We start from the raw sequence: 19,464 nt of genomic DNA on the forward strand, positions 1-19,464 counted from the left end.
AGGGAGATTTAAAAATCCTTCCCTTCCAAAAGGAGGTGGAGGGTTGGAGGGAATTCCAAACTTAGAAGAAAGATTAGGCTTTACTGGAAGATGAAAACTCAGGACCCCTACAGGGAAAACAGCTGGATACAGAAACCTCAATTTCTTTTAAAAATTGCATTAGAGTCAAGATGCCCCTGAGCCAAACTGATGTCTCCACAAGACACCGAGTCACCCAAAATGGCTTTTTTGTAACTGTGCTATTAGGTGGTAACAGCTGCTCACATAAGCAGGCAGGATAATCGCTATTATGGACAAGTGGTCGCACCACCTCCATGTGAGCCACCTCTACCCCTACAGAATTGACATTATTTGCTTAGAGGTCAATCAAAAAACCAGCAGTCACATAGTCTTCAAACTGCAACCTGCATTTTCACGGAAGTTGTTTTTCTTTCGTTTTATTTTTCCTTCTGCTAAATAATCTTAACCTTCACATACAATCTGCTCTCATCCAGCCTGTTTTTGAGAATGGATGCACTGGATACTTGCACTGTGGGGTGCAACAAGCCTACGAGGAAATGAGAGTGAAAGCTGAGAAAATCTGGCAAAGAGCATAGAGAAAGAGAACACAAGGATGATGGAGAATAGCATGCCTACTTTTGAGTTTTTGTTACCTCCACAAATCAAGTGTCACATTTTGTACATGAGGGGCAGCCACCTGTCTTCACCTGAATTACTGGGAAGCACTTATGTCAACCAACAACTAAAATCTGTGACAGTTTCCTAAAAACTAGTTGAATTATGAAGGCTTGCTTCTGAATAACGGAGTCTCTCTCATTTTCATTTCTGCTGACCTTTAAGGAATTCTGGAAAATGGGAGAGGTGATGAAAAATTGGTACAAGCCAACACTTGATTTCGATTTTCAAAATATGTGATTTCCAAAGATGAGAACAGAATGGATTCTGTAGACCACTGAACAGCGATTTTGTACCCAGGAAAGGTGTCATGGGGGCCATTCTAGCCTACATGGTACAATTAGAAAATTGTACTCCTTCAAAACATTTTACTTCCTTTGCTTAGAAAATTGTTGTAATATATTGATTAGGTTAGCTCAAGACATTTTACCCTTATCTGCCAAAAAAATTATCATTACAAAAATATGCCCATGATGCCTGTGAGCTAAACAGAACCCCCTCTGATGTGACATCTTGTGCAGTGTACAACCTGCATAACCGTAGGCAGCAGTTCTAAATAATCATAAGAAGCCATTATGGTTTCTTTAAAAACAAATCAAGACAGAGTAACTGCATTTTTTTCCATGAAGAACCACAAACAAAGGACATGGGATATCTGGACCGCCGCAAGGTGTCTGATGAGACTGCTCCAGATACCCTAGTAGACAAGACAAAGATGAAGAAATTAAATGGTAACATAATTACAGGGATTAAGACCTGGTAAAATTATCTTATTCAAAGAATGTTGGTTAAGGAATGAACTAATGTCGATAAGAAAGGAGCTAACTGTGATAAGTCTTTGGCTCAGTCTTTAGTCCAATTTTTTACAGTAGTCCCTCCTGATCAGCAGTTTCTCTTTCCACAGTTTCTGCCATGTCAGTCGCAATTTCCCCTCGTTCATCCCTGATTTTGTTTGTGTCCTTTCTCTTTTTTCTTTAGTGAGACTAGCCAGGGGGTTGTCAATTTTATTAATCTTCTCAAAGAACCAGCTCCTTGTTGTATTCTTTCCACAGTTTCAATTACCTGTGGATCACAGTCCAAAAATACTAACTGAAAAATTCCAGGATAATTCATAAGGTTTCAATTGTTCTGAGTAGTGTACTAAAATCTTGCACTGTCCAGCTCCATCCTGCTCTGGTCGTGAATCAACCTTTTGTCCAGTGTATCCACACTGTATACACTACCTAGCTGTTATTCAAAAAAATCCTTTCAATTATCAAGGATTGTCAACTACTGACATCATCTGCTCTTGACATGTGACCATCAACATCGGCATTGCTCAATGATCCAAGATTACCTGAAGCAGATGATCTTCCTTCTAGTGTATAGTCAGAGGGTCAACGGCAGCCTTACAGTAGCCTACATCCCAATCTCTGCCATCATTCACCTCACCAGGTAGGCATCAAGTGTTGGCTTGTACCAATTTATCATCTCACATCATCACAAGAAGGGTGAGTATAGTACATATACCGAAATAGTTTGACAGAGAGACCACATTCACGTAACTTACAGTATATTGTTATAATTATTCCATTGTATTATTAGTTCTCGTTGTTAATCTCTTACTGTGCCTCACTTATAAATTAACTTTATCGCAAGTATGTATGTATAAGAAATAACATCACATATATAGGGTTTGGTACTATCCAGTTTCAGGCATCCACTGGGGGTCTAGGAACATATTCCCCATGGATAAGGGGGGACTACTGTATTTTATTTATTTATATTAATGAATATTCATTAATATTTACTAAGTATTTCATGTGCACTGAACCTTGTGTCAGGAGTTGACAGCAGGAAAACAGACAAACAAATTTATTCAATAAAGTATTCTTATTACATTTTATCAGTGACTTGCACAACAATATGTTTGCTTATCAACTCTACACATGACAGGAAGCAGGAAGGAATAGACAATACGACGGATAACAAAAATTCAAAATAAAAAAAGATTCTGACCACCTGGAATGACAGGCCTATTTTAACAAAATTAAAAATTTCAGATAAATATAGTCATAAATCTTAGTCAAAAAAACAAAACAAAACCCACAATTGGACAATAATGCAGTCTGATACACTGGACGTAGTATAAAAGACGGAGGGGCACAGCTCCATGAGCTAGAGAGACTCAAGTTCAAACCCAACCTATGCTACTTCTAGCTACACAACCTTGGGCAAGACGTTAACTTCTCTGATCCCCTGTAAGATAGGCCACCATGTACTGTACAGAATTATTGTGAGGATTCAATTAGAAAATGAATGCATCTGACATAGGAAGTACTCAAAAGTAGACTACTGTCAACAAAACATGTGCCGAAGGCACTGGAGTTTCCATCTAGTTATTCCTAGTACCAGTCCCCATGCTATATTTCAGGATTCAAAGGTAAAAAAGCTATGGTCCTTACCTTTAAGGATCTAACAATTTTGAGGGTTAGACAAACTTGGAGTGACAGTACAATTGGTGGGTAAATCCAATACAGTACAGTGGGGTAAGTGTTTGTACCGGGTGTTATGTGAGGAGGAAGGAGAGATATTTAAAATAGACTGAAGAAGCAGGAATTTGTATTTTAATGGTCTATATTTTTAAATAAGGCACCCCAGCACCAGTGAGGGCTAGACTGCTGAGGCTGGGCAACCGGTTCAAAGGCTGTGCAGGAATATAGAGAGGAAGTGAGAAGAGCCTGAATTAAGGCAGTGGGAGAGGAAATGGAGGGAGAAGACATGTCAGGAGACATCAAGGAATTAGAATCTGTAGAAGCTGAAAACTGCCTGGGCTGGGAGGAAGAGAGGGAGGGATGGTATGAGAGGGAAAAGTCCACAAGGACTTCCAGGGTTCTGTTTGGAATGATTAAATGGAAGAAGGGGAAAGAGTGTGACTAAAGAATGAAGAAAGAATCAAAGGTTTGGAGGGGAGATGCTGAGCTTAGTTTTGAACTTGTTGCGTTTGAGGGCTGCCATTCAAGAGAAATCCAGGCTCAAGATACAAAACAGTGGTCATTGGGACACAAATGTGAGTTGAAACTGTGGACGAGAAGAGCAGAGTAGAAGGCAGAACCTTGGAGAAAACAAGCACTTAAGGGACAAAAGGAGCAAGAGTCCACAATGGAAACTGAAGGGGAAATGGCTAGACAGTACATAGCAGAAGTGGTTTTCATATATGAAGGTATATCAGCAATATCAGATGTGCTGAGAATGCACAAAGATAAGGAAAAGTGTTCAGGAGTTCTGGCAACATCGAGGTCTGATGACTAGGGAGACTCAAAGGCATTGTTGGGAAGTGGGAGAAGGATGAAAATATGAAAGACAAGGAGGAGATGGCCAAGAAAGCTGCTGATGCACACATGGAAAGCACTGAGCAACGCTGAGAGCCAATAGCACAACAGTGTCAAGAGCATGTGTTTGTAATGAAGCAGGAAGGGGCTTTAGGTTTCCACAAGAAAAGAATCTGCTCTGTATGGTCAGACTCCTAGAGGAAGGAGGACTTCTTTTCTACACTGCACATTTAGAGAGACTTTCAAACAGGAACAAGGTCAGAGGGTAAATCACCCAAAGGTGATTACCCTGGGCTGGACTGAGACTGAGTGAACAGGCTGGTACCCACTCTGCCAAGACCATGAAGATGCATACTGTCTACCTTCTAACAAAGGAGCACCTATTTATTTTCCCTTGAATACACAATCTGGCCTCATTTACCCTGGAGAAAGGTGGGAGGATTGGGAGACAAGAGGAGAGGAGGAAGGCATTCATGAACTTCACTTCCACGTGTAAAATTAGAAGACAGACACCATTTTGACTTCCAAATAAAATCTTAGAGGTCAGGGATAATTAATTAGAAACCACTTTTCAAAGAACATTATTATTATTTACCTCCACACAAAGGATTCATTCCCCCACAAGAGCCCCCAATATCCTGATTCCTGTCTCCCTCCTCTCCTGTGTAAGGTCATCCAATCAGTTACCAGTCCAGCAAATCCTACTTCTCTTATTTCTCAAATCCGGCCACCCTATTCCCTCCCATAGCCACTGCCTTGGTCTAGGCCTCCCTCCTCTGTCACCTAGACCATGGCAACAGTGCCCTGACTGGTCTCCTGCTGGTCCTGCCCTTTCCGGTATATAACTACCACAATGCCACCTGAGTAATTTAAAATAGGTGAGACCATGTCACACCCTGTTTAAAATTCTTCAGTGCCCCATTTTCCACCACCACACTTTCAAAATAAAGTCGGAACTTAGCATGGCAATATTAACTGCTCTAGTTTATTGTTTACCATCTACTAGTGCCAAGTGGGTAACATATAGCAATCTCATTCAATTCTCACAGCAACCCTGAGAAGTAGGCATATATTTTCTCCTTTTATAGATGAGGAAACTGAAGCTTAGAAAGAGAGTGACTCGCCCAAGTTTACAAAATAAGTTCAAGTGGCAAAGCTACTGTCGGCACAAGTATCTTAAATTCCAAAGTCTGTGTTCTTAAGATGCTGTTGTCCACCAGAGCCTTCATGATCTGCCTCCTGCTTACCTTTCCACAGTTACTTCTTACCCTACAACTCTAAACTCCAACTGGTAGGCAATCCATTGTTGCCCACAGCCCTTTGCTCACGCCACTCTCAATATCTGCAAAATTATCATATCTCCCCCTCCTCTTCCCGACTAATCTTGCTCATCCTTTAGGACTTAGATAAAGCAACACCTCCTTACAGAAGCCTTCTCTATGCCTAGCTTGACTTATGAGCACCCTAAGTCCTTTTCTAGCAAACTTCTACAATAACTTCATACCAGTGTTGTTGTCTAGCTCCCTGGCTTAAAAAAAAATAAAAACTAGTTCCTTGAGCACAGGATGTGTATCTTTCTCATTTTGGTATTTCCAGCTTGCAGAGCAGTGCCAAGCACACAGCAAAAGCTCAATAAATATTTATGCTTATTCTCTATTATAAGAGGCTGGCTTGCAACAGAAAAAATGACCTGTGGTTGAATGAGAGCCCTGCACTCAACTTCTTAAAGGATTTCAAAATCATGTCACATGAGTGGCAGGGAGGAATTGGTCAAAAAAAAAAAAAAATGGAGAAGGAAGGAGAAATGTTCAAGGCAGCAAAAGTACCAGGAGACAAGGGCTATAGGTGAAACACAACCTGTAAGCAGTTTAACAAGAGTTGAGTCAGAGTTGGAGGATGTAGAAATAATTAGGCAAGATGTGCCTTCACAAATATGGCATTTTCTTCAATCAGGTGTCAGCTATTAGCTAAAATGTCACCTCCACAGAGAAGTCATCCACCTTGAGCAGCAAACTCTGAAAATGGCTTCCTCTGTTCCCCACCCTAGACACACATGCACACCCACCCCCTTACTCTCCATCCTACTACTGTTCTTTTTTTTTTGTAACATCTATTGAGATCTGAAATACCTACCACCCATTAAAACTATTGTATTATTGACAATCACAACTGCTGCCACCATGATCAAAAAGTGGGCTCCATGAAACAGGGTTCTTTTTTGCCTTATTTTACTGCTACATCATCAGTGTTTACAATAACTCCCGGCACATAACAAAATTCTCTATTGTTGTTTACTATGGTTAAATGTATTAAATGTGCTTAGCTTGGAGAAGAAAAAGTGGAAAGAGGAAGACAAACTATCAGATCTCAAGGTTGTGCGGGCAATAAACTGAAGTGAGATCCTTAAAAGCCTGAAGGAGGGACAATGAGCTGAAATTACTGGGACCGCTTTCAGCTCAACATATGACTTTTTAAGAGTGAGAGATAGGGGAAGACCGAACAGGAGTAATCAGAAGTAGCAAGCTTTCTGTCACTTAAGAAATCTAACCAGCGGGCAGGGGTGTCATAGAAGAAATTCGAGTATTCAATGGGAAAGGGAGCCTATGACCCAGGGATCCCAAACTGGCAACCACAGATATGCCTGATTTCAGTTGCACCGAGTTAAAAAAAAAAAATTTAAATTAGTTGCTAGTTTAAAAATCTATGTTACTCGCCGGGGTTTAAAAATTAAGAGACTGCGCGCGCACACACACGCTCTGGAGTTTTGGTTTCATTTCTCGTATATCACAAATGTTAGTATTGTGCTCATAAAACTCAATTCAGTAAAAATAAAAGTTGGACTATTTCTGACAGCAATTTTCTTACACCGACTTTTACCTTACCTAACTGATTAAACATAAACATTTGCAACCCTAGGACCAAACCAAGGAATCAAGAACCTTAGCTCAGAAGAGCCCTTAAAATTGACTTAACATCCTCGCTTCACGAATGCGTTATTATCATCCCCATTTTACAGATGAAGAGTCTCAAAAAGGGGAGTGACGTGCCAGAGTCACACAGCAAATCCTGGCAAAGCCAGGATGAGTACCCTGGCATCCTATCTCCCGTGTTCCAACACCAGAGATTCTAAGTGCTCCCTGCCAGAGGACAGGAAACACTGAGAAAATTAGAACAAGCTTCTTAGCCTGAAGACCCCGGGCTGAAGCAGTCCGAGGCGAAGTGGCTGGAGTGACTCCCTGAGGAATGAATCCTGAGACCCTCTGTGACCCTTGCCCTCATCGCCGAGCTCGCCACTTCCCTCCAGGCCTCCAAAACCAAACCCGTAGGACCCCAGTACTCCCTCACCAGCGCGGCTGACTTACCGCAGCTCAACTTCCGGCAACCACAACGTCGTCCGCTGAGCGCGCCCCGATGACGCAACGTGTACCCGCCCCAGTCTGGAGGAGTTAGTTGAGCGCATGCGCATACGGAACTGCGGGCCCAGCCTTGTAAATGAGCCCCTAGCACCCGACTGAGTGGGAGGAACTTAAGTCGTGGGGAAGGCGGGGCATCGGGAGTTGGGCAAGGCCCCCTGTTGAGAGCTGTTCTAGAGAGACTTTCTCTTATCAAGTGCGGGAATGTGCATATGCCTTTCAGGCTTTTAAAAAAGTGCTCCACATTCTCTTGATTTCAGAGGATGACAGGAATGATCATCATTTCCATTTTCCAGGAGAGACAGCATCAAACTTATCTGAGGGGCTATTAGGTAAGTGTGGAGAGACAGAAGATGAAAAGTTTAATAGGTAAAGGTTGATGAAAGTCGACAGCCTAAACCAAGCATTATTCTCATAGCTCCCCCCTACTAATGGGATAAAATTATTCAGCTAAATTATTTATTGAGCATATACTATATATGTGCCAGCATTGGACAGGTGTTGAATACAATAATCTTAACCTAATATATATAGCCATTCACAAAGTACTCTGATGTAACTCTATAGACTCATAATAACAAGAGTGATGAATATAATCTACCGTGTTTTCAGAGTTTCACATCTTTAATTGTCACAAAAATTCTGCAAAGTAGGTGTTATATTATCTCTATTTTACATATGACAGAATGAAGACTAGGAAAAATCAAGGGGCTTGCTGAAGGATAAAGAACTTTTGGGCCAGGATTCTATCGAAGCCTGTCTGACTTAGTAAGGAGATACTTATTTGAAAAGATTCTTATATAGTGTAGGGTAGAGAGGAGAGACTATTGCAGTAGGGGGGGAGAATATTGCAACAGGGAGACCATTCTGACCAAAAGATCTGCAAATGTCTCAAGGGTTACACAAAAAGAGTTTCTTCTGAAGAGAAGAGTGAGGAAGGCTAGAAGGAACTGAGTGTGGGAAAGTAGGAGAAAAAGGTGTCTTAATTGGGTAGTAGTAAATTAAAGAATATTTTATCTTGAGGCCAGCCTGTTCTCAGGAAGGGTTGTATTCTGGCTCAGCACGTGTGAGCATCAAAATTAAAGAGCCTGGGGAATGAGAGAAACTTAACTAAAGTTGATTAATAGGCGTTTTGTTTGATCAGTGGAGACAAGAACTTCAGCTAATAATTTACAAGGCAAAGAACAGACTTCAGGACTGTCTGGCCTTACCACATAAACAGGTAAATCCATGAGTCTTATAAAGTCATATGAGAATTGATATTTCTTTGCAGTAAACCATTTCTGAAGCACAAAAGTGTGTGTTGGGGGCAGGGAATTTAATCATTGCTGTTTTTCAAGAGCACAGGGCTCAAGTAAAATTCAACATTGTCAACTCTTTCCACTATCAGGCTCTTCCCCTGCCACAGCCTCCTCAAACTGATACCAAATTAATTCTGGCATTTTAAGCACGCTCTGCTCATTTATCTTTCCATCTGCAATATCTTTTCTTCCTTTGCTTGGCTAACCCTTTCTCCATCTTCAAAATCCAGTTGAAATGTTGATGAATCTTTGACAAACTGTTGATAGAAAGAGTACATATTATATGATTCCACTTATGTAAGGTTCTAGAATCAGCAAAACTAATGTAGAAGTCAGATTGGTGGTTGCTTGGGGCATAAAGGTAGGCATTGTCTGCAAAGGGGCATGAAGAACTTTCTGGGGTGATAGAAATGTTCTATCTTGATTGAGATGGGGATGACATTTGTCAAAACTCATTGAATTCTATATTTTAAATGGGTGCATTTTACTGTATAAATTAAATGTAATAAATTTGATTTTTAAAAAACCAGTAGAGATGTCACCTATGTGAAAGCATGCCTGACACCCACCACCTCTAGGCTTCACTCTATTTAGCGTATATGAGGCTAACATATATGAAGTTAGTTCTTTATAAGCTTGTTACCCCTGCTGGACTTCGAGATCCTTGTAATTAACACCTTTTGGAGTTTCTGCCTAGCTCAAAATGTTTCCTACTTCTCTGGGAACTGCTTGCCCTCCAGCCATATTTGTACTACATGTGCCACCTTGCCTTCCCCCGCTCCCCTCCCCCGCCGGGCCACTTCCCTTCAGAGTTGAAAGAAGATGAGGTGGACACAGGACAATTCTTTACCGTGAGCTTTGGATATTTTAACTGATGCTCATAGAGTATAGAAATAGGAATAAGTCACAAAGGTCAATGGCAGTTTTCTAGAGGGACCTTCCTAGAATCGTGACTGCTGAGGTTCCTGTGGCTGACTTGGCTCAAGTCCTTCCCAAGGCAAGGTCATCCAAAATGTTACTGGATTCCACAAAACACCCCAGTAGCCGTTCATAAAACTGGCTTCATTCACTTGTAGCCTTGAAGTAGCTCCATAGGATTGAAACCATGTCTGCCTTGTTTTCCATTGTCTCCTAATGCCTGGCCCAAGGACTGGCCCAAGATATAAAGAGCATTCAAAAAGTTTTTGTTAAAATAACAGATAAGGTCTGGGCATCCAAAATAGATTGTCACTCAGATCACAAATTGCGGCCTCGTTGTTAGCAGGAGTTAGGGTGAGGCTCAGATCTGCCCTGCTGTCCAGGATGGGGAGACAGACCTTTCGGGCACCAAGATGGTGGAGCGTCAAGAACAAAGCATGACCAGGAGCCATAAAAAGTCAGAAAATATTCTCAGACACAAAAGAGCAATAAGACCATTCGAGATACAGAGATTCAGGTCAATCTACCTTCATCACTTGTCTTGCAGCTCAGTTGAGGAGAGCACACACTCCCAATAATGGATATCATATGCCACACAACTTAGGCTTCGAAAGTCCAAGAAATTGTAGAGTGACATATTAGCAAGTTAGATCTTAACAGCATTGTCTCTTCACAGCACTCAGAGTGTGTTGCAGCCAGGAGAGCCCCAGAATCTTTTTGCCCTGTGTTAAGACTATTAAATCTGCCTCCTGGAAGGCCCATCTTCAAAAGAGTGACTGGCGATATTCTGCAAGCCAAGTAGCCGAATGACCAATTCATCAAATAGTCAATCTGCAGACTTGTGGATTTTCTGAATGAACTTTGCTAACATTAACAACTTCAAAGGTTTATAGCAATTTCTATTGGATAGAGTGGCTTCACAAGCTTTTAAAAATTTATGTGATGTGGTCGTTGACTGGTTTTCATGTTGTCTTCTGAGAAGCATTTGAAGGAATTTTCTATTTATCAAAAGCTAAGGATGGTTTATTTTTTTCCTTTGAATAAATTTAACATGAATAAGTTAATGAAGAATGTTACTGAATATAGATTTTTCTTGAGTGTATTATTATTGCCACTCTACTTTTCCTTTTCTATCTCTCTTCTCATTCCACATTTTCTCCCTTTGTCTTTCCCTAAACATCTCCAACTCTCTGCCTCTTAATCTCCTCCACTGCTCCTTAATCTCTCCCTGTCTCTGTCCCTCTGCACATCCATCTACCCCTCTCTCCCTCTTCTGTCTCTTGGGGTCCCCCGGCTCTTCCTCTTAGGTCTGTTCTCTCTGACCCTCTGTCTCCTTGCCCTCCCCTATATCCCTTATTTTTCTACCCCTTATTTTTCCCTTCTCTCACTCTCAGTCTCCTCACGTCTATTTCTTCTCTCTTTGCAACTCGGTCTCTCCCTGAAGTAGTAGCAAGCTGGGGACAAAGCATACTGAACCTTCCCCAATATGTGGCTATGAAGAAAAATGAGAATTGGTTACTATAACTTCACAACAATTGTAGAAAACTGTTTGTAAAAGCCTCATCCAATATGCATTGTTGTAAACCTTGTAAATAATTAAAAGAAGCTGTTTGGTAAATGTGGCAGATTGGTCATTTGAAGAACTGGCTTTAAGATGATGAGCTTTAAGCCCATAAAAAGAAACCCAAAGGAGCTTCTGAGACTGTAAGTTCTTATCTACAATCAACATCTCTATGATGACCTTCTCCTAGAAGGTATTTATTTTAATATTTAGGGAAGAAAACCTGGTTTCAACTGGATTTTGTGCAAGCCATCAGCCAGCCACTGATTCTTTGCTGAATGGGCTGGGCTGAGTTATCTCTGCACCATAGTCCATCGCCTTTCATAAATTAAACAATTTATTCAATCATTCAGGCAGGAGTAGGAAGAGAAGATTGATACTGTAGAAAAGAAGCACATTCCATAATCGGATCTTAGATCTGGTCCTTAATCTCTCTGTGCTTCGGTTTGCTTATATCTCCCTCATGAGAATACTGTAAAGGTTAAATTAGATAACGGTGGTAAAGATGAAGCATGGCACATGGTATATGCTAAGTATGTTTGAAAACTACATATGAGTCCCATTGTGTACCAGACATGCTGTAAGTACCATAAACACTATATACAATAATGCCTGGGCCTTTTTCGTTATGCTTTGACAATTTATATCGATCATTTCTTGTTCTTGTCAGATTCAAATCCAGGTCTTTTTGACCCAGAGTCAGAGTACATAACCACTTCTTTTCACTAGTTGCCTCAAATGTTCATCACCATAAATAATGGGCACTTAGCCATTTGTCTTTGTAGAGTGGTCTTTTTAGGTGTTCCTTGGTCCTGAGGGATCCCAGGGAGCAAAGCTTTCACAAGCCTTCAGAGAAATGGTTTCTGATCTGGAAACAGATGAACTGCACCTTCTAAAACCAGGACAAAAGTCCCCTTAACTCCCATAGTTTTGAGCAAGAAGAGTTTTGGGGGGATGCAAAGCAGAGTGAGAGTGAAGCTAGTTATAAAAAGTCCTTTTCTAAAGATATTTACAAATGTGACCAGAAACCAAACAAACCCTATATCAAATCTTATAACATTTGACAATACGTTTCAATACATCTTCTCAGTCCGAGAGACTCAGAATCTTAGAATTAAATAATCAAACTTGTAACAGCATAGTTTCAAATATCATATTTTAGGTAGGTAAAAAATCTCTCATTTTAACAGATCATGCAAACAGCAACACACGACACAAAATACCAGTTTATACATGTAATCCATTTGCTACATATATTAGTTTATCATCAAGTTTTAAAATACAAATCACAACCAGTTTGCAGTAAACACCAAGTAAAACTGTATGTTCCTATGCCTTTGCTAGTTCTTACTTAAGAGATGTAATTATAAAAAAAGACCATTTTTGGACAAACAGAGGAACTGACAGATAAATAGCACACTGTCCCTTCAAAGTATCACCTTCCGTGGCTGCAGACATGTTCTGTGTCAGCTGTTGCTGCTCTCAACATATGCTTTTGAGAATTGCTACCACTCTCAGGAATTGTATGTCTGTGTGTTTATGTGTGTATGTGTGTGTACTTAACAGGACAAGTTTTTGCCTTTTGGAGAAAATGTGTTACAATGAGCTGGAATGCTACAGGATTTTCATTTTAGCTCTTTGACATAACTAGCTATGTGATCTTGGGCACCTTATTTCACCTTGCTACACCTCAATTTCCTTCTCTAGTAATATTACCCTCCTGTTGTGGGGTGTCATGAGACTTAAATGAGATAATCTTGGCATAGCACTCGAGAAATATGGCTTTCTTCTCCTCATTCTTTATTTTTGTTTTTAATGTAAAACCATTAAAAAATTCCCGTTCTCTTTCTTTTGAGGTCAGCTTTTATCGGCATTTTTTAATAGCTAAAAGGAATTTGGGGTTGAAAATGATGGGTATGCAAGTTGCATAATTTCCTATCAACTCTGAGACATGCATGAGTAAGAAATAATAAGGCAGAATTTCCAAGGTGGTTCAGACATTGGTTCTGGAGAAAGCTGTAAAAGAGGCTCAGAAGAGAGGTGTTCTGAGAAGTGGCAGTCACAGTGGAATAGCTGTTATGTCTCTCAAGATGACCCTTGGAAAGGGACAGCATCTATCTGCATGTGTAAGGTCTCTGCACAGTCATATAGCTCCATTCCACTAAGGCTCAAGAGTTCTAATTCTCCAGTAGAATCCTACCCCTGTGTCCCTTTAATTGCCAATTAATTCATTCTGGAAGTTCAAATTACAATGACAGTCTGAGGCTCCTACATTTCCTGAGGGGCAGGAGCGCTCATCCAGATTTGATTCTCTTGGAAATAGTCTGCTTTCTACTCAGAGTACAATCTCTGCTGACCACCACCATCTGCTTTTCTTTCAACAATGCCTACGAACTTTCCAAATGACCCTGCCCCTAAGACTCTTCTTTTGACTCCGGAAAGTCCAGGTACCTGGCAACTCACAGGCCTTCACCTTCCATTACCTTCAGCGACATCCTAAGCATCACTTTGTTGTACCTCCCTGTAGCCTCCCTTAGGAGCGAATGTGCAGAATTTTCTTGAATGTCTTCTTGAAGTTCTCATTGCACAAAGGGTAGATGAGGGGGTTCAGCGTGGAGTTGATGTAGCCCAGCCAGATGGTGAACATGTGCACACGTTCATTGCAACAGCTCTTGCAGAAGGCAATGACCATGAAGAAGATGAAGTAAGGAATCCAGCAAAGGATGAAGGCTGCCATGATAAAACCCAATTGTTTGGCAGCCTTCCGTTCTCGGTTCATATGTAACCCAGACACATACTGTCTCGAATGTGAGCGGAGCCTCTTCCAAGTGAACTTGATGTAATCCAGGCCTATGCTAGACCCACTTCTTGGTTTGCCTTTCCCTGATGCCAGCTCTGTGGGGGTATCTGAGTCTGTCGGGGAGGACTGGCTATCACCTAGGATCTGATCCTCTAACAACTCGCTAGCTCCATGCATGTTCAGGCCCTGCTCATCTGTCTCAAGCTGACTCTGGCTCTGGTTGCTGGCTATGTAGCCGCTACCACTCCCCTCTGCCTCAGTCTGTGTCTGTACAATGTTAAGTGGGAAGCAGTGCAGTTTGTACACTTCTTTGTCCTCTTCTTGGCTGCGGACATCTGGGGAGTTCATCTCCTTGGAGTCTTGGGATGGTGGCTTCAAGACATGTCCACCACCAGCATCTTTCGGTTTCCTTTTCAGAACCTCCAAGGGAGACTCCTTCCCTGGTTTCTTGGCCCCTGCCTTGGGGTTCTCTGGCTTCAGCTTAATTTCAGAGAAGGATGGGAGGGATCCATTGATGAATTCCCGGTGCTGACAGTGCTGCCGTACAGCCTTGTAGATCTTGGCATAGAACCAGAGCATGAGCAAGGTGGGCAGGTAGAAGTTGATGATGGCGGTCATGATCTTGAACCAGGTGACATCGTAGAAGTCTGTCTCACACTTGTCCTCTCGGTGCCCTGCGGTCTGCGGCATGAAGCGATGCCAGCCCAGAATGGGAATAACCCATAGGAAGGAGAGAAACCAGGCCCCCAAGATAGTGGCCGATGCTCGGGTCTTGGTGCGATACTTCAGGTATCTGAGGGGCTGCTGGACAGAGCGATAGCGATCAATGCACAAGATGAAGACACTGAAAATAGATGCTGTGCTGGCCACGTAGTCCATGGAAAGCCAAAAGAGGCAGAGAGGCCAGCCCAGGGACCACTTGGACATGAGGAGGTAGAGGATGTTCATGGGCATGACGACAGCTCCCACGATCAGGTCTGCCACCGAGAGGCTGATGATGTACAGGTTCCCCACAGTATGTAGCTTCCGCTCTTTCTGCACAGCACATAGGACCAGCAGGTTGAGCCCTACTGTGACCAAGGAGATGGTGCTCAGGACCACCACCAGAGGCATCAGTTGAGGGCTGGCCATGGTGGTCTTATTCTCTTCACACATATTGTCTTTTAAGACACTGGAGGAATTGGGATGGGTCATTGGCACAAGAGCAGCCTCCAGTTATGGCTCACTCCCTGGGAGGAAAGACATAGGATTAAGGTTAGAGTCTTGGTGATCAATAGTCAGTACCATCACATCGATCAAACGGGGGTTGTATGCTGTTGGGGATAGTAGACAATGCTGGTTACCTATAACCTATATCCCCTTCTTCCATAGTCATTCATTCCCTCCTTCACTTAATGACTATTTATTGAATTCCTGGCATTGTTCTGGGTGTTGGAAATATAGTGAACAAAACAAAAATCTCTGCCCTCAAGGAACTTGCATTGTAGTGAGGGAGTTGGGCAAAAACAAGGTGAAGTTTGTATAAGTCCGATGTTGTATGTGTTTTGGGAAGGTGGGCTGCATCACGATTGGTCTAAGTGGAATATGGCACTCTAGTTGTTTTTTGCCAATGGCTGGTCTAGGAGTGGGCATGAGACACAACTGTGGCCAAGGAAGTAGATGAGAAAGTCTCATGGCAGAGGTGGGGTTCTAGAAAGTGCTTCCTCTCTGCCAAATGAGCAAAACAAGGATAAGCATTGTACCTACTTGCCACTTTCTCCCTGACAGGAAGTGATGCTTGGAGCTATGGATGTCATCGCCCAGAAAACCACTGAGATGCCAACCCAGAGTCCTGTTATCACTGAGTTGCTAAACAGAACCTAGAATCTTCTTCCTCCAGACTAGTTATTATGGGAAATAATTAAATATTTTATTTGCTTACATCACCATTGTAGAAGTTTTGACTTGCAGCTAAAAGCACCCCTAACTGAGATGGGGGAATTTACAAGGGTATATAAAGCATAAAATAAATCAAGGTCATCTCCTTAGATGAATGGTTCTCAAATGAAAAAGTAGGTTATGTTATTTGAGAAAGCATGTTTGTTATTTATTATTTTACTCTTATATTCGAAAAAGAATTTTTTTCATCACATAAACTATGCAGCCTTCTTTGCTAGTGAGGCTATACTGAAAACAGATTGTATCTTGTTATCTGTGATTCTCAGTTGGGGTGGGCAGTAGAAGTAGGCATTAAAACTTCCAGAAGTTGTTAGATTTTAATATTCATTAAAAACTGGTATGGGTTTAAAGAAAACTGAGAAACACTAACAGACAGTATAAATCTCTCTCAATAATTTAGCAGAAACAAACTAGTTTTACATTAAGGCAAAGCCAGATACATTCCTGAGTAAAATGCCAAATTCATGTTTGTTTGTTTGTTTGTTTGTTTGTTTGTTTAAGATAAAAATCAAGACCCCAGTGCATTTGGCCTTGTGGAGAGAACCAGTTGAGTTACTTTGTTGGAAAGTCACCACTTGGGTGGCACTGGTTTTGCCCCAGCTCTGCCACTAATTTTATGAGTGATCTGTCAGCCTGCGTTTTCTCATGGGCCAAATGTGAAAGGTGGAGTAGGTGATCTCTAAAGGCATTTCCAGGTCTCCTTTTAGGAGTTTTGCTTTAGGTATTTTTCCATGTTCTCCTTCAACTCTGAATGGCCAGTAGTCATAGTAACCCTCTGACTTTTCTGAGTGTGCCTCCTCTGACTTCTTCAACAGCATCACCTTCTCCTCCTGTGACCCAGTCTTGCCCTCTGCTCCTGTCACTCTATGCTGTTACCCTCAGAGACCTTATCCACTCACCCTTGTCCACCCCAGCCATCACCACTGTGAGGACAACCCCCAAATCTACAGCTTCAGCTGTATCTTTCTCTACTCTTACATCTGATACCCAGTCAATACCCGGCAGTTTCACCTTCAGCTCTGACTAAGCTGATGCCCCTTGGAATTGTCTACAGCCATCTCAGGAAGGAGAAAAGACGCTAAGGCAAATCATCTCAGGGATTTTATTTTTTACTGTTTTAATAGGAAGGAAGCAGGAAGCAGTTGCCTAAAAGACTGACATAGCTTGGCATTCTCAAGGCAGCTCTAACCTCCCCCTCCTACAGAAGTGACTCATTTCTCTCTTTTCCTCGTTGCCTTGAGAAAATTTCTCTCTCGTGTCTTTCTTTTCTTATTTCTCTCTTTGGCTCATTGCACAAAGAGGGGAACTCCATAATTTTTTTTTTCCACTGTGCATATGCTATTTACAATTCCATGATTACATATGACAGTAAGGGATTTATTTTTATATAAAAATCTATATATTTTCCTTTTTGATTAAAAAAGAAAAGATGTTATGATTGAGTTGAGATCATTAAACTAAAAATTAGTGTCACATATTAAGTGTGTTTGGTTTGGAATGAAATCTACTGATGTCTGCAACTTATTTTAAAATGAATCAGAAAATAAGTTGGATGGATGACTGGTTAGAAGAATAGATAAATGAACAGATACATGTTAAGCAAAAAGAGCAAAATGTTAATTTATAACCTGGGGAGTGGGTATCTGGGTGTTCACTGTATAATGCTTCCAACTTTTCTATTTCATTGATAATTTTCATAATAAAATGGAGAAAATTAAAACAGCATAAGTTTATCTTCTTCACCTATCACCGTAAGCTTGACTCTTTATCACATTTTTTCCTTCATAGTTTGGACATGTTATTTTGTAAAAACATAAAAGCAAAAGATCAATAAATGTTTGTTAAGTGAATGGATAAGTGAGTGAGGGGCAGGATGGTCTGAAATATCTCAGCTCAGAACTTATTTATTCAGCAGATATTTACTGGCGAAGTGTTCCTTTCAGCTCAGTGATCTGTTTCGGGAGCAAGAAAGTCCACATTTGTCCTCTTAAACCATAGAATTCAAAAGGAGGATTCCTGGAAAGGCAACTGTAGCACCCACACTGCATACAAATGGCATTTGGAGGATGCCTCGCCAGAGGAAGGCTGAGGCAGGTACTGGGAGGAGGAAGAAGCCTGAGGGAACCCTGGCACCGAGCTGGGCGGCTGGGAGGACAGCAGGAGTGACCACATCAGCGTCGTCTTCATGTCCCACTCTGGACTGGCCGAATCATTTGCAGGGCCCAGTGCAAAATGGAAAGTTAAAGTATTATTAAGAATTTCAAGACAGTGATAGGAGAACATTAAACCACGCTGGGGGATCCTGAGCTCAGGGCCTGTGTGCTGTCCAGGTTACAGGCCCATTATGCTGTTCCTAGTATCTCATCCTCTCACCCAATCTCTAAACAGGCATTACTCAGTGAGATAACTCATACAAGGCACTTCTCTCTCCTCCAGGGAACTGCATTTTGAAAAACAGATCCCTGAATGGTTTTCTCTCTATAAATGCCAAAGAGACGTCTGGCACTCTGGCAGAGTATGGGAGTTATGCAGGGACACAGATCCTCATTTTACCTCATGCCACACAGGAGGCCACGCTCCCCTCAGGCTGTCCAGACCCTGTCGGGTTCTGAAGTACCCTCTCTGGAGTCAAGAATGAGCCTATAGAGATGGTGCTGTGAGAGGTTGGGGGAGAGAGAACCAAAACTAGACGAGACCCTTCAGACAGGGCATTTTGAGAGGAAAGGTGGAAGGAAACCTGTAGGTTCTTTATAGCACTGTGTCCCTAGAGAAGCGGGTGATGGTAGGAGAGAGCTCTCACCATCTCACCTGGGCTTTGCCACTTGACAGGCTGTGTGGAGCATGAGTAAACAGGTCTCCAATCTCCCAATTTCCTCATCAGTAAAGTAGGGCTAACATTGACCCCTCCCCTCCCCCACCCCCACCTCCCACTCCTCTGGACTGTTGGGAGGGTCAGTTGAGACGGTGGGGAAAGCTTTGCCAACCCCCGGGTGACCTTGACTTGGTGACAAGCAGAAATGGACACTTTTTCTTCTCTCAGAGGCTCCTGTGTACAGGCAAGCCAATGGCTCCATTCCAAAACCACAGGCTGCAGTGGGCCTATTACTAAAGTGATGACAAACACCCTAATCCAATCAGGTTTAACCAGCGGATAAACAAAGACAGTCAGTGTTCCCTCCAATTCCTGGGAACGCTGACTGGGGCGGCTTCGACAATAAGGAGCCAAGCCCTGGGCTTTTTACATATTAGTTATTAAATGCCCACCACAAGCCCATTAGGAGGTCTTCTGATGAGCCCTAGAGTACAGAGGAGGAAATGGTCAACTCAAGCTCAGAATGGGGAAGCAACTTACTCAAGGTCACACAGCTAGGAATCAGTTGGTGGAGCGAAGATTTGAACCTAGGTCTATCTAACTCAGTTTCTCAGCCTTCATTCTATGGACATTTTGAGCTGAATAATTCTTTGTTGTGAAGGGCTGTCATGTGCCCTGGTCGGATGTTTAGCAGCATCCCTGACTTTTACTCACCAGAAGTCAGTAGCATCTCTC

The 19,464-nt window shown here is 42.0% G+C and overlaps 2 protein-coding genes across 6 annotated transcripts in view; both read right to left on the reverse strand.

The window, feature by feature from the left end:
- Positions 1–7,420, reverse strand: part of ATG7 (autophagy related 7) — a 228,405-nt gene extending 220,985 nt beyond the window's left edge. For all 5 annotated transcript variants that reach the window (XM_011370556.2, XM_011370557.2, XM_023536861.1 and 2 more), the window contains exon 1: positions 7,349–7,420. The gene's annotated coding sequence lies outside the window, so the exon portion shown is untranslated. The remainder of the gene's footprint in view (positions 1–7,348) is intronic.
- Positions 7,421–13,484: 6,064 nt separating this feature from the next.
- On the reverse strand, positions 13,485–15,207 carry HRH1 (histamine receptor H1). The gene has a single exon (XM_011370559.1). The coding sequence runs from the start codon at positions 15,171–15,173 to the stop codon at positions 13,713–13,715; it is 1,461 nt and encodes a 486-aa protein (XP_011368861.1). The 5' UTR covers positions 15,174–15,207; the 3' UTR covers positions 13,485–13,712.
- Between the last annotated feature and the right edge of the window lie 4,257 nt (positions 15,208–19,464).

Source organism: Pteropus vampyrus, unplaced genomic scaffold (genome assembly GCF_000151845.1).
Source record: "Pteropus vampyrus isolate Shadow unplaced genomic scaffold, Pvam_2.0 Scaffold171, whole genome shotgun sequence".
Taxonomy (NCBI): Eukaryota; Metazoa; Chordata; class Mammalia; order Chiroptera; family Pteropodidae; genus Pteropus; species Pteropus vampyrus.

What these genes read in the sequence shown, in the direction of transcription:
- HRH1 (XM_011370559.1), bottom strand. Translation starts at nt 15,173, where the DNA reads ATGACCCATCCCAATTCCTCCAGTGTCTTAAAAGACAATATGTGTGAA.